Below are 14,884 nucleotides of genomic sequence, written 5' to 3'. Positions count from 1 at the left end.
ATGGAGTTGAAGAAAGATATGGTTGCTAAGATCATGAGAGCTATAGCTAGCGTACCGAGGAATGTGGGTACTATAGATAGTTATGAGGAAGTTGTTAAAGACTTTGAGGTTGGTGGATCTAGTGATGAAGACATAACCAATCGGATGTAAAGATCTGTGGAAGATAGAACTAGTCATTTGGACAGATCTAAAGCTCAATTGAAGCTGAAGCATAAGATGGATGTTTCTAATTTCTCAAGGACTTTGAATCCTGAAGACTTGATTGATTGGATTGGTGAATTGGAAGATTACTTTGAGTTAGAAGATATTGTTGATTTGCTCAAAGCGAGGTTGGCACAGACTAAGTTGAAACGACATGCTACCTTATGGTGGAAAGAATTGCAAAGAGATCGAGAAGAAGATGAATTGAAAGTCACTGGATGGAGATTGATGGTGACAAAATTGAAGGCAAATTTCATTCAAGTTGATTATGAACTTGAATTGTTTAAGAGATTGCATAGTCTGAAACGGATAGATATGTTTGCGAAGGACTATACCGAGGAGTTCTACAAGTTGACTATTATGTCTAGACATAGAGAACTTTCTAAGAAAAAGGTGGCCAGATATATTTATGGTTTGAGATTCAATATCAGGATGAGATTGGTATGTTGAAGATCGATTCGGTTGAGGATGCTTATCAGTATGGTCTAAAGGCAAAAGATAAGTTGAAGAGAAGACATCAAGGTAGTTCTCAATGGAAAGAGAAACAAAATCACTCGGTAAAGGATAAACAGATTGCTGACAATGAACCGAAACCTATTGAACAAAGGAAAAGAGAAGGTAGAGGTGGATTTAAGGGTACTTGTTTTAGATGTGGTGAAGGACATAGATCTTTTAAATGTTCCCAAAAGGCTAGTCATCGAAGAATGGTTGTGGTGAATGAGGTTGACTACATGGTGAATGAGCCCAAGCGAAAAGAGAACTTGTTGGTTCAGCGAGTGTTGCTTGGTAAGAAGATGTTGGAACCTTGACAAAGGAGAAATTTGTTTAGGGCTCAATGTAAGTTTGGAGGCACATATTGGAATGTGATTGCGGATGGTGGTAGTATTGATAACCTAGTTGTTGAGGAGATGGTTCAAAAACATGGTTTGAAGAGGGCAAGACATCCTTGTCCTTATAGGATTGGTTGGTTGCAAGATGAACATGCTTTGGAAGTGAGGTAGCAGTGTCTTGTTAATTTTCAGATTGGGCAGTATGTGAATCAGGTGTTGTGTGATATTGTTGAGATGAGTAGCTGTCACATATCACTTGGTAGACCTTGGCAGTATGATGGCAGGGCAATGCGTGATTGTGTTAAAAATGTATTTACTGTTGAGAAGGATAGCGGAAAGATTTCCCTGATTCCTTTACAAAATGTAGAACTCGATATGAGGAACCTAAATTTTGGTAGACGAGTTGAGTTCAAGGATTCTCAAGGGGTTAGAGATTAGAGTGGGAAACAAAGCTATGTACACCAAGGAAGGATGCGAAGAGGCAAAGTCAAGAGTTGTTTGTTGCAAGAAAGGATTTGCAGAAGTGGAACAAAGGGAAGAGTGTGCAAGTTGAAGACTTAGAGGACATGTATGTGAAGACCAGTTTAGGGTTTATTTGCTGAACCTTGGAATATGTTCTTCTATTATTGGGTAGGTGGCAATATTGTATGTTGGAGTGGTTTTGACTTTGAAGTTGCAATAATGTTCAATGCAACGAAGATAAACTCCATGCAAGAAATGGAAAATTTAACTTGAATGTCAATAAAACAATCTCTATCAATTTTAAGAAAAACTAAGGCAGTTTATATCCTCAATCAAGAAGCTCAAATGCACTGTAAATATAATAGTTCCTGCTCAACGTGGATTTGGTTAAGGATGAGGACTGTTGTGATGTAATCCTTGTGCTTAGGAGGATTAACCAATGGATGCTCAAAGATGTTTCAGATATTGATAGGTGGACTATGAGCATTAATAGATGGAAGATATGCTAGGCAAAAAGAAAGCCTTTGATAAAAGGAGCATAGAATCTATCTTGAAATATAAACTTTTTGAGATAATAATAAATATACAACCCCACAAACATTGGCAACAATAATAATCTGGTCGAAGTTAGAATTACTCTTAACAAATTACAAAATCAAAAGATTAGAGGAATAAGAATCCAATCAAAACCCAACTGGATGAAGAATGGAGACAAGGGGTCTAAATTCTTCTTCAACATGATGAGGAGTTAGCAAACCAAAGAAAATATTAGCAAGATATTTGATTGGATACATATCACCAATGATCGGGATGGAATCAAAAATATGTTTATAGATTTCTACAAGTGCAAAAGACAAGGACAATAACTACGATGAAGCAAGGAAGTTTTGTGCATCAACTATCCCTAACAAGATAACTTAGTACTCATCTCATGTGAGTGCTAAGTGTTCCATTTATTCTCATGAGAGATGGATTCATGCTGAATCACTACTCATGAAACATGGGTCAATGAGTTTGACTCAAAATCACACAATTAAATCCTAATAGCAATATCACAATTTGAATTGCTATGGAAATTAACTCCTACTTATCAATTGATGAGCTTAAGGGGCTTTCTAATGAATGGTTCATAAGGCACAACACTTAGTGAAGGTTTTGCAAATGGGGTTGCAAGCTTTGGGTTTAACCATGGAAGAAACTCCATAGTTAAGCACACTCAGACTAGAGTAGTACTGGGATGGGTGACCTCCCAAGAAGTCCTATTGCTTCACTCTTGTGAGCATCACCTAGATCCAATGAGTGCTAAGTGTTCCATTTATTCTCATGAGAGATGGATTCATGTTGAATCACTACACATGAATCATGGGTCAATGAGTTTGACTCAAAATCACACAGTTAAATAATGATAGCAATATCACGAGTTTCTTATTTGTTTGATTAATTACTTTTAAATATAAATCTTGGTGTTCTTTCTTATGCTTGTGGTGTTTCTTATTTGTTTGATTAATTACTTTTAAATATAAATCTAAAATGTATGAATGAATAGAAGAATGTCCAAAGCCTTCAAAATAATTGAGTAGATTGAGCAGGACTGCCGCACAGAGTAATATTTCCACTATCCAAAAGAGTTATCTACTTGTACTCTCTTGTAGATCTACAAATTTGTAAAGAAATACTGTACATTGAATTGTTATTTAGATATAGGAAAATTCCATTGAAAACTAAAAAAATTAACTAAATATCTCAAATTACGAAATTGTTTTTCCAATGAAAAATACAAGAATTGTAGATAGTTGAATGTTCTACACCTTATATGCCTGCCACATATTTGTTAAGGAAAAATAAAACAGCTTGCCTTGATTTAGACATAATACATTTTCTAGATGCTACTATTTCAGAAAAATATAGAAAGATAGTTTAATTGTAACATTGTTGTTAATTTGTTGCATATTTAATGCTACTTGATGAAATATCAATAACATCTCTCCAAAAAAAAATATAGAGCTATATAGAAGTATATTAAAAGAAATAACCAATCCAGCAAATAAAGATACCTACAGTGTATGATTTTCATATAAGGATGCGATACAACAAATAAAGATACCTATAGTGATATATCTTTCATAAAAGGATGATATACAAACCTGAAATCTATATAAATGGTTGAAATTGCGATGTGTTTCACAGTAATTGCAGATACGGGTTAAAGCATTAGCTGTGTGTTGATTCACAGCTGTCTCCTGTGTACTAGATCCAATACTTCTCGTTGCAATAACATGCTCTAACACAGGCATAGCTCCATGGCCAATGCATAACTCACAAAGATCATCAATTGTCCCATAATCTGTTGCTACTGAATCCTGCCTTTGTGGCAATGAAGATGCAGTTGGTTGCTGGTGCACAGAAGATTGTGGAGGTGCAGGAACAGCATTTGGAGGAAAGAAAAGCAAGCATGCATCTTTATAATGCCCATGTCTAAACATGAATTCAAGTATCTCCCCACGTGCATACTGGAAAAAAAGGTATATCAGTAGGATATGTCACAAATATTCTTTTGAAAATTACTTCAGGATTATTCAGCATACATGCTAACAGTTTTCTACTACCCTTGTATAAGTACAACCTGCCTTGCCATACTTTGAAAACAGACAATTAAAGAAACAGAAAACACAATAATACAGGTGAATTCATATGATATAAGATTTATATCCTCAAGGATTATTCCAATCATGGGCAATATATTTGACCATAATCATAACAACTGAATTTGTAGTGTGTGCACAGCAGTTCCACAAGCTATACCTGTAAAGGCTGTAAGCTTCATTACCTCCAAGAAATGATCTTTTAGCATTTTAGTGAGGAATGGAACAAAATAAAAAAGAGTGAATGAACATTCAGCTTGTGAAACCTAAATTTACACCCTAAGTAAAAAGCTCTTGAGAAAACATAGATGTTGAATACATGTGAAAACAACTATAACAAAAAGTAGAAAAAATATAGGTGATATATATTATTAGTGATCAATATAAGGAATGATCATTCAGTTGAAAACCCTAAAAGTGTTCATTCCAAGAAAATTCATTTCTTTGATTTGCTGCAAGCCTGCAACTCCATAACATAGTTCAACTCCATAACAAGTTGAGACTATGTAACCATTTTCCATGATAGTAGAAATTATTGCACCAATCTGAATATAAATTCTAAAAGTTTAGAAATGGCTCCTACAGTGATTCCCAAAATCAATAAAAATACAAATACCTAAGGCCTCAAGCACCCAACAATTATCACAAAAGTGTATTTGAAATTAAATATAGTTGTAGTTAATTTTGAGTCTCCCTCTTTTCGGATTTCTCATAAACTGGTAACCTCAATCAAACAAATTCTGAATCTTTGGCAGGTTGTTTGTAGCTTTTACTAGATGATAGTAATTGAAGCATGTTTTCTTGTCAATCTGCGTAAGTCCCTGAGTCCCTTCTATTGTCAAGGTTGTCACTAGCAGTTCCATCGAGCTTGAGTTTGATCCGAACATTTCGAGGTGGGTATTGTTGAGGCCCTTCATCGAACTCAGAATTTGATATTTAGTGACATGTGGGTTACATTTACTCATAAAATGGTGGTCAAACATTGCTTTTTAGCATAAGTTCCATGTTGATCAGAAGTCAGTCAAGATCGTTATACCAATAATTGTTGGAATCAATTCAAGATGTAGAGTTGGTGAGTTTATATGATTAAAAAGAGAATATTGTTCCTTTCTACTCATATGTGCCAAAGGATATGATGAGCAACTCTTTGTAAATTCAACTTCCATTCCACAGAGCTTTTCCACAGGCATTTTTTTTAGATGGAAATTGTACACCTTCGGAATTAAACATTTGGCCAGATTGGTCTGAAGATAAAAAAATTTGGGAGCACTGAATGAAGAAAGAGGCATTGCTTCAGCATCTCCTTAGCGATTAGGCTACCGTGGGGATCAATAACACCCTTAGCTAAAATATTACAGATATATTTATTCCCCTATAATAGACCACAATATAGTGTTGAGAATAAATCTGTCCCCTTAAAGATTTGTGTCTGGGTCTGAGTCTGGCTCAGAAAGTGTACGGCCTAGCCTCACAGACTTGACAAAGTTTGTAGAAAATCTAGAAAATCAACAAGTAATTTTCACAAAAAAAAACAGAAAAAAATTCAAAACATTTTTCCTCGTGTATCATAGTTTTTTAATTCCGAAGTTTTATCAAGTCAGCTGGTGCCAAAAAATTGAGGTAGAAAACGGCTTGCCAGGTCCAAGACAATGCTATCATACTTGTTAACCATTTTGCCCCCTTTCCTAATTCCTTAAAAAACTATGGTGGTTGCCATGTCCACGTCCTTTGAATTATTATATTGCCATGCAAGCCAATAGGGATATGGCAAAAATCTTTGACTTTTCTTTTGTATCCCTAAGCCTTATAGCTTTCATATCGAAGGAGGCTTTTCAAGCTACGACGATGCGATTATCCCTTTTCACTCGGTCATAGGCAATTAGCACTTAACCGTCAGGGAGGCTGCAAATGTGCGATACAGTCTTCTTAACCATCAATGCAGCTTCCTAGCAATTAGTGCTAGCATCCAGTTTTTGGGTTGCAAGGTTGTGAAGGACGAAGGGCATCTATAGTTTTCTTCCTAGCCATCAAATGAGAGAGATCGACGCTTGGCATTTCCTTGCTTTCTGAAGATGCATGATGTTTAGTCAAAGTGGGGAAGCGACAAGCTGTCGTGTGGACAAGTAGGACCAGATTCGGTATGTGGGTCGTAGAATGAAGAAGGTGACAGAGTGACAGTGCCTGATTGGTCAAAGGTTATAATTATGCCAAAGGTTTTCTAGTTTTTGCAACGATTATCAAATCTCGGCGGATCAACGATCATTGCTTTCCCGGATTTTGAAGGTGATCGAGCTTTAGCCATTGGGGGAAAACGAGCGTGTGACGTGTGTCATGGTGGGCCAGGTGCATTTGAAATCCTTCAATCACAGCGTCACAAGGGTCATTTCGAAGGGGAATTCATTGAATAAGGGCTGAGCATTTCAATCGATTTCTTTCCATCGAGATGGCTTCATTTTCCAAGTTGCGATGTTGCAAAAGTCAAACATGCTGCATTCAATTTCAACGTTTTCACATCATCACCAGGGATAAATGTTAATTCGAGGTTAAGGTTGGTAGAAGGTGAAAGCCTTCACTCAATTTATCACAAGGTTAAATTACTAACCTGTGGTCATGGTTGTGAAGTAGTGAAACACTTTGAGTGCACCATCGCAGAGTCAATGGTTGAGTTAAGGTTTTAAGTTGCAATGGCATGATGGCAGTTAGCTTGAATGGCTTCGCAATTTCACAAGGATAAGAAATGTTAGAGCCCTAAACGCGGCAATGTTGCAAAGGGTCATTTTCAAGTTAAGCGTAAGGTTGCAATAGTTAAGAGGACCAAAATGATAACAGGCTCTGAAGCAACAATAAGGCAAAGATGAAGACATTGCAGTTTCGCATGGTTAAACAGTTAAAAGGAAATATCAGTTGCGAAGCCGCAAACACTAGGAAGTCCATAGGTCAACATAAAGATGAATGATAGGTAGGGTGGCGGAATGCTAAAAGATCATTGGGCCACGCCGCGAGGTTGATTATTCCAATGCTGACACAACTTACTTGGCATGGTTACAAACACGACATCAAGCAGTTCTTCAATGGTGAATAGTTTCTTTCCTTCGTCACTCTGGTTATCCATCTACTCAATCTGATTGGTTATGGCCGCCATTTCTATCTTCTCAAGGCTCAACTTTGCACGTAAGATCAGATTTCTTGCATCTAGATGTTTACCCTGATCAAATCTTCTCCAAATTTGCAGTGATTGTTCTCTATGATTTTTAATGACAGTAGTTGAACTTTGGCTTAAGGTAGAAGTTTCTCAATTATGCTTGAACTATAAAAGGAAGTTTTGTAACCCTTCCAAGGGTCGGTCTTTTTTCTTTGATTCTATAGCAGTTTTATCATATGCTCTGCTACTGTAATTTCCTTTTGCCTATGAATGAATATATTTCTCTGTTGTACCTCATTCTCCCTATAAAATAAGTGCAAAACCTTCTTGCCTTGTTAGTGTATTGCTTACATTCATCAATTTGTATGACTATATCTATTTGGCCTTGAATGATATAGAGTGAAGTTCCTTCCTTATAGCATCTCATTTGGTCCCTTATCTGCATGTGATTGTTGAATTAAGGCAAAGGTTGAATTAGTGTATTTTGAGATTATATTGGTGAATAGTGCATTGTTAGGCAGAGATAAGACTGAACAAACTATTTTGGTGTATCACCCCTTTAGATTAGAATAGGTAGTTTGATTTTCATGCATCTCCTTCTCCCTTTTCCTATCAAGAGTAGTTAGGTGCACCTTGACAGTAAGGAAGCCGGCCTTCTCCAAAGACTCGATCTCATTGTTCAAGTCCCACAACTAGGGATTGTTTTCATGTTTCACAAGGTTGCCTTTAGCTAAAAAAATTCAAGGAAAGATGCAAACTTTTGTGACAACATTTTTTGGCACACCCAGTGGGACTGGTATTGAAGCATTCTTAAGTCTATTGGTTCACTAGTGTCCAAGAAACGAACTTCAAATTCATGTTGAGAAGATAGTGTTATTCTTAGTATTTTGAGCCTTCAGGAGGCTCACATTCAAGTGCATGGCGACTTCATCTCCACATCTTGGTTTCCAGACCAAAGTTGTTGTGATTCATGCCCAAAGCTCAAACAAGGGCATCTTCTAGAGGTACTTTTCAATATACTAAACTTTCATTTTCAAATCCTAGAAGAAGAAATAGACTCTCTCTATCACTAGTTAGGAGTTCGGTAGTAGCACATACACCTACAAGATCTCTTTCTACTCCTCTTGTTGATAGATCATAGCCTAGGGTACCATCTTTCCATTTGAATAGACCATTATTCCACATGGCCCAACCCAGAAATCAGGTCTTTGCCACTTTTAATGGTGGGAGCACTCTCATTCTAGTTTAGAGACATAATATTCCAGTATCTGCTCTCAAAAGCCTACCTGATTTTACTGGTGAAACTTCCATCTCTCCTATAGAGCACATTCAAGAAATTTCAAACATCTATAATATGCATGGTATTACAGAAGATGATATTGTTGTTAGATTGTTAGCTTCATCTCTAAAAGGAAAAGCCTTACAGTGGTATAGGGGATTACCAAATAATTCTATCACTAACTGGGATGAGTTAGGGGAAAGATTCTGCAAGCATTTCAAAGATAAAAGTGATCACCTATCACTTTTAGAACAGTTAACTACCATTAAAAGGGCACCCCATGAATATATGACTGATTTTAATTATAGATTCCAAAAGACATGGGATAGAATACCTGCTACAGTGAAGCCTACTCCTGGTAATGCCTTCTTACACTACCTTAGAGCTTTCAAAAGTGATATCGCTACCAAAGTGCAAACTATGGGAGGGGACACCTCTCCGGCCGCATATGAAATTGCTGTAAGGGCAGAAAACATCTTGATACAAGGAGGGAAATTAGCTTCAAGGCCTCCAATGCCTTTCTTCCTAAATATGCCTACTCAACAGCCCACGGTAGCCCCTATCCCTACCACACCCACAAGTCAACCTCTTGCCATAACCCCAATAGCCTCTACATCTTCCAATGAGTTAGGAGAGTTGAAAGACATGATGCAAGCTCTAAGCAAAACATAGACAAGATCAAGGAAAGAAGCTAGAGGATAATTTCTCAATGGTGCAGAAAATGAGCAACAAGATGGGTGACCTTGGAAAGGCAACAAGCTCAAAACAGCAGACCTTTTCAGCCTCATTATCAAAACCCCACAACTAAACCACCAAATCAAAGTCAAGGTTATGTTCCATACAACCAAAATAGGCCTATGGTTAATACCCCTGCTGCAAATACAAGCACAAATCCAGTAAAAGCGTTAGTTCCTCAAAACAACCTTGCTCATGAGAATGATTTTTGCCTTTCTTGCAACTATTCCTATGGGTATTGTATGTGCTAGAGGGCAGAATCACCTCAAGCACTAACCACACAAGATCAAGTAGCGGGACAGCAATATAGTGCCAGCCAACCTATTGATGTTTCTCATCTACAACAGCAGGGTGATTGTTCTTTCATGAACCATCAGCCAGAAGAACATTGTCGTGCTAATCATGATAGCTATCACACCATTTCCCATAACATCAGAAGCAAAAGGAGAGTTGTTGAGGATGCTACACCTCCATCAAATCAAGCGTCAACTTCAAGCGTTGCTCCTCACGTTCCAGTCACAAGTGCACAACCAAATGTTGCTCCCCAATAGAAGCAAGATATGAGCAGCAAGAGGCCTACTGAATCTCAGACTACTCAATGTCAGTCTTCAGTCCCTATAGCCCCCAAGGCTCCAGTTAAGACAGTTGGCACTCATCTCAACATTGTAGATCAAATGAAGAAGGCCAATGTTAGTATTCCTATGTGGAATGTTGTTGCCACTATGCCATCACAATTGGAATTACTACAACAGGAGTTGAAGAACATAAACGTTATAAATCACTCAGTTCAAGAGGATGGTGCAACAAGCCTAGTGAAGCCAAAAAAGGAAGGAGAAACAAGTAAAACAAACAGACCTCCTCCCTTTTATCTCACTTTGATTATAGGGGGCAAGCTAGTTCATAACTGCATGATAGATTTTGGAGCTAGTAGTTCTGTAATGCCTAGGTCTATAGCTGACCTCCTTGGTATTAAATATGAGCCAATGGTTAAGGATGTACTCCAGTTAGATGGTAGCTCTGTCAAGACAGTAGGAATCTTAAAACATGTGGAAATGGCATTGCATGCATGCCCTGGCTGTACTGTCACTGAAGACATATCAGTAGCGGAGGCTAAGCCACATTTTGCAATCTACCTTTCTAGGGATTTCACTGCACAAATAGGTGGTTACATTGCATCTGACTGGTCCATGTTTTTTAGAACAAGATATGGAACAAAAACCTCCCTAAGAGCAGAGCCTTTAGCCCTCAATCATATAGAAACTTATACTCCCAGCCCCATAAACATGAATTGCACAATTAGGGAAGAAGATGAGGAATGCATAACTCATGAACATGCCTCTTCTCTACCAAAGGTGCCTAATTATATTTTGGATGAGTAGCCCGCTACTTATCAATTTAATCCAATGCAAGAGGCTGAGGAGACAGGTCTTGGAACTTATTGTATATTGGAAAGGGATACTCCTATTCCCAATCTCATAAAAACTAAAGAAGATACCAATGGATTGTGGAATATGTTCTTTGATGGCTGGAGGAACAAAAATGGTTCAGGTGCTGGTGTAATGCTTGTTTCCCCTAATTTGGAGAAATACTACTTTTCATATAGACTCCAATTCAGTTGCACTAATAATGTGGCAGAATATGAAGCCCTGATCCAAGGTCTCCAACTTGTACAAAGGAGAGGCATCAAACTCTTGAAGGTATTTAGAGACAGTGAGTTGGTTGTAAATCAAATCAGGAATTAGAATGTCACAAAGAACAACCTTCTAAAGTCATACAAGCATAGAGTTTGGGACCTACTTGAAGACTTTCAAGCATTCAACATTCAGAGCATCCCTAGAAATAAAAACAAATATGTTGATAGGCTTGCAACAATTGGTGCTCATCATAATATACCAGAGCATGTTGCTGATGAAAAGGAGCAACAAATCAGTATTGTTGTAAGGCCTGTTGTCCCAGACAACTGCACTAATTGGCAAGTATTTGACTCTAACTTGCAAATTGTTAATATTTTGCAAAATGAGGCAGAATTCTTTGCTGAAAATCAGTCTAGGCTGCAAAGTCAGTATGGAGATCAGATTGTGAATCTCAACTCCAACAAATTGCCTAATGGTCTAGTCACTTTGGAGGGCATATTCAACTTTGATGATCAACCGAGAGGCAAAGGTTAAAACTTGACTGTAAAGAAGGATGACTACACACCTGTCACCATTGTTGATGGAAAGACTCTCAACTTGGGAAAGCTATGCACTAAGACTGAACAAGAAGTTTTTGTTAATCTATGTCAAGAATTCAATGATGTTATTGCTTGGACATATGAAGACTTAAAGGGTTTTGACCCAAGTTTATTCCAGCATACTATAGATTTAAATCATGATGCAAAGCCTGCTAGACAAAAGCAAAGGCCAATCAACCCTAAGATTGAACCATTAATAAGAAAAGAACTATTTAAGCTCATAGAGACCAATATCATTTTCCCTATTAAGCACTCCTCATGGGTAGCTAACCTTGTCCCTATTAGGAAGAAAAGTGAAGAAATTAGGCTATGTGTAGATTTTAGGGACCTTAATAAGGCTTCTCTTAAGGATCACCATCCCCTTCCCTCTATGGAATAGATTCTATCCAAGGTTAGTGGCTCAAAAAGGTTTTCTTTCTTATATGGTTTTCCAGGCTATAACCAGGTGTTAGTCCACGAGTCAAACCGATACAAGACAGCCTTCACTACCAAATGGGGTACTTATGCCTATTATAAAATGCCATTTGGACTAACTAATGCAGGTGCTACATTTCAAAAGGCAATGGAGATGGCCTTCAAGGGTGTGCTAGAGAATTTTGTGCTGGTATATCTCGATGATATAACTGTCTTTTCAAAGCATGCAGCAGATCACTTTGATCATTTGAGACATGTATTCATTAGATGCAAAGAGTATAGTGTGTCCCTAAACCCAAAGAAGTGTGTTTCCCACTAATCAAGGAAAGCTCTTAGGGTACATTGTATCAAGAGATGGCTAGCCATAGATCCAAAGAGGGTGGAAGCAATTCTCTCTCTCCCACTTCCTAGCCATTAGAAAGGATTGCAAAGCTTTCTTCGTAAGAAGGTTCATCCCTGATCTTGCTTCCATGGTAAGACCTCTCACGGTCGTGTTGAAGAAGAATATAATGTTCACTTGGACCAAGGAAGGGAAGGCCAACTTTGAAGAGATCAATAATCAATTGCATCAGCTCCTACTCTTGTCAATTCTAGGTTTGATAGAGATTTCATCCTCTACTCTCTTGGAGGGGAGTCAAGTATATCAATTGTTCTAATGCAATTGAATGATGAGTATTTGGAGCAGCCCATTGCTTTCTTTAGTGAAGGGCTTAGGGATTATAAGAACAAATATAGCTATGTAGAGAAACAAGTCCTTATTGTTGTAAGGGCTCTCAAAAAGTTCAAACACCTTCTGTCTCATAACTATGTCCAACTCTTGGTTCCACATGCAAGTGTGAAGGATTTCCTCTTGAATAAAGATACCAATGAGAAAAGAGCTAGATGAATCACCAACGTCATGGAATATCAAGATCACCAAGCTTGAAAGAGGTAAAGGATTGTGTGAGCAAATGATTTCATCCCAAGAGATAACTGAGGAGGTTGCTCTAGTTTTAGAGGATGTAGAACCAGTAGGGGATGGAAATCTGAATAGTTGGATACATGACATGACTACCTTCTTGTTGGGAAGAGAATATCCACAAGGATTAGATAGAGCTAAAAGAAGACAGTTCAGATTACAGTCTATTCCTTTTGTCCTTGTGGATGGGTTTCTTTTCAAAAGAGACCTCAATGGAGCCCTGTTAAGCTGCATTAATCCTGATCAAACTGATAGAATGATCAGAGAGTTTCATGATGGTCCTGATGGTGGTCACTCCTCAACCAAAACAACAGCCGTGAAGATAATGAGAGCTGGTTATTATTGGCCAACTTTGTTCCATGACTGTCATAAGCATGTAAGGAAATGTGAGAAGTGTACCTTCTTTTCAGGAAAACAAAGATTAGCAGCTCTTCCTCTTCATTGTATTTAAGTTGATCAACCATTTGTCCAATGGGGGTTGGACTTTATCGGTCCAATCAATCCACCATCCAGCTTTGTCACAAGTGGATCTTAGCTACAATGGACTATTTCACAAGGTAGACAAAAGCAGTAGCTTTGAAGGATGCCACAGAAACTTCAATAGTGGAATTCCTTGATGGAATTGTTACCAAGTTTGGTGTCCCTTCAACTATAATATCAGATAATGCCAAGTCCTTGTTGGGAGTCACATTTTATCTTAGCCAATTGACCATGGCAATGGCTTGGCTGAGTCCTCCGATAAGAACCTAATTAGGATTATTGAAAGGACAATTGAGGACAATCAGAGGTCCTAGCTTTCAAAGTTGAGAACGACTCTTTGGGTTGACAAAATTACACCCAAGAGAGCGATTGGGAGCTCGCCTTTGTATGTTGGTATATGGAAGGGAAGCAAGGCTCCCTATTTCATAAGAGTTCCCCTCTCTCAAATTGGCTCATCAATTGGAGCTAATTGAAGATAATGCCATGACAGTAAGGATGGCAGAATTAATGGAATTAGAAGAGGAAAGGCAATAGGCTATGCAGACACTTGAGACACACCAACAGCTGGTCAAGAGGAGTTTTGACAAGAAACCTAAAGCCAAGGTTTTCATAGAGGGAGATCTTGTTCTCAAGTAGGACAGAGCTAAACCAGGTAGGCACTCCAAGTTTGATACTATGTGGAGTGGCCCATATGTTATCACCACCTATAAGGAGGTCAATGCTTTCCAGTTATCCAAGCTTGATGGTGATACTTTGATAATTCCAATCAATAGAATTCATCTTAAACCTTTCTTCTAGAGAAGGGTGAAGGTTTTTTGTACATAGCAGAATCGTTTTCATGTTTTCAATAAGTGCACGAGCATAGGTTGTTTCTCTGTGAGATAGCAAGTTTTGAAGCTTTGCAAATGCAGTGATGCAAAGTTGTGACCGAATGCAAGGTTCATTTTTGTGACTCCAGCCCAACAGATTGCTCAAGGCCACTGGTCTATGCTTAGCAAGCAAGCATCCCCTTGGAGTTGCCAAAAATGTTAACCATTTTACCCCCCTTCCTAATTCTTTGAAAAACCAGGGTGGTTGCCATGTCCACATCCTCTGGATTATTATATTGTCATGCAAGCCAATAGGGATACAGCAAAAATCTTTGACTTTTCTTTTGTATCCCTAAGCCTTATAACTTTCATATCGAAGGAGGCTTTTCAAGTTGCGACGATGCAATTATCCCTTTTTTCTCGATTGTAGTCAGTTAGCACTTAACCATCAGGGAGGCTGCAAATGTGTGATACGGTCTTCTCAACCATCACTGCAGCTTTGCAACAATTAGTGCTAGCATCCAGTTTTCGGGTTGCGCGATTGTGAAGGACGAAGGGCATCTGCAATTATCTTCCCAACCATTAGATGAAAGAAGATCGACGCTTGGCGTTTCCCCACTTTCTGAAAATGCGTGATATTTAGTCAAAGCGGGGAAGCGACAAGCTGCCATGTGGACAAGTGAGACCACATTCGGTATG

The 14,884-nt window shown here is 38.2% G+C and overlaps 1 protein-coding gene across 2 annotated transcripts in view; it reads right to left on the bottom strand.

The window, feature by feature from the left end:
• LOC149565469 (zinc finger FYVE domain protein) overlaps window positions 1–14,884 on the bottom strand; it is a 190,501-nt gene that overhangs the window by 61,845 nt on the left and 113,772 nt on the right. For both annotated transcript variants that reach the window (XM_089819008.1, XM_089819006.1), the window contains exon 28: window positions 3,638–4,003. In XM_089819008.1, the coding sequence (XP_089675134.1) occupies window positions 3,638–4,003 (366 nt within the window). The remainder of the gene's footprint in view (window positions 1–3,637; window positions 4,004–14,884) is intronic.

Source organism: Cupressus sempervirens, chromosome 3 (assembly GCF_028749045.1).
Source record: "Cupressus sempervirens isolate cs-2001-9-10 chromosome 3, ASM2874904v1, whole genome shotgun sequence".
Lineage (NCBI taxonomy): Eukaryota > Viridiplantae > Streptophyta > Pinopsida > Cupressales > Cupressaceae > Cupressus > Cupressus sempervirens.
Note: the sequence above shows the minus strand (reverse complement) of the source record. Positions and strands in the feature narration are given on the sequence as shown.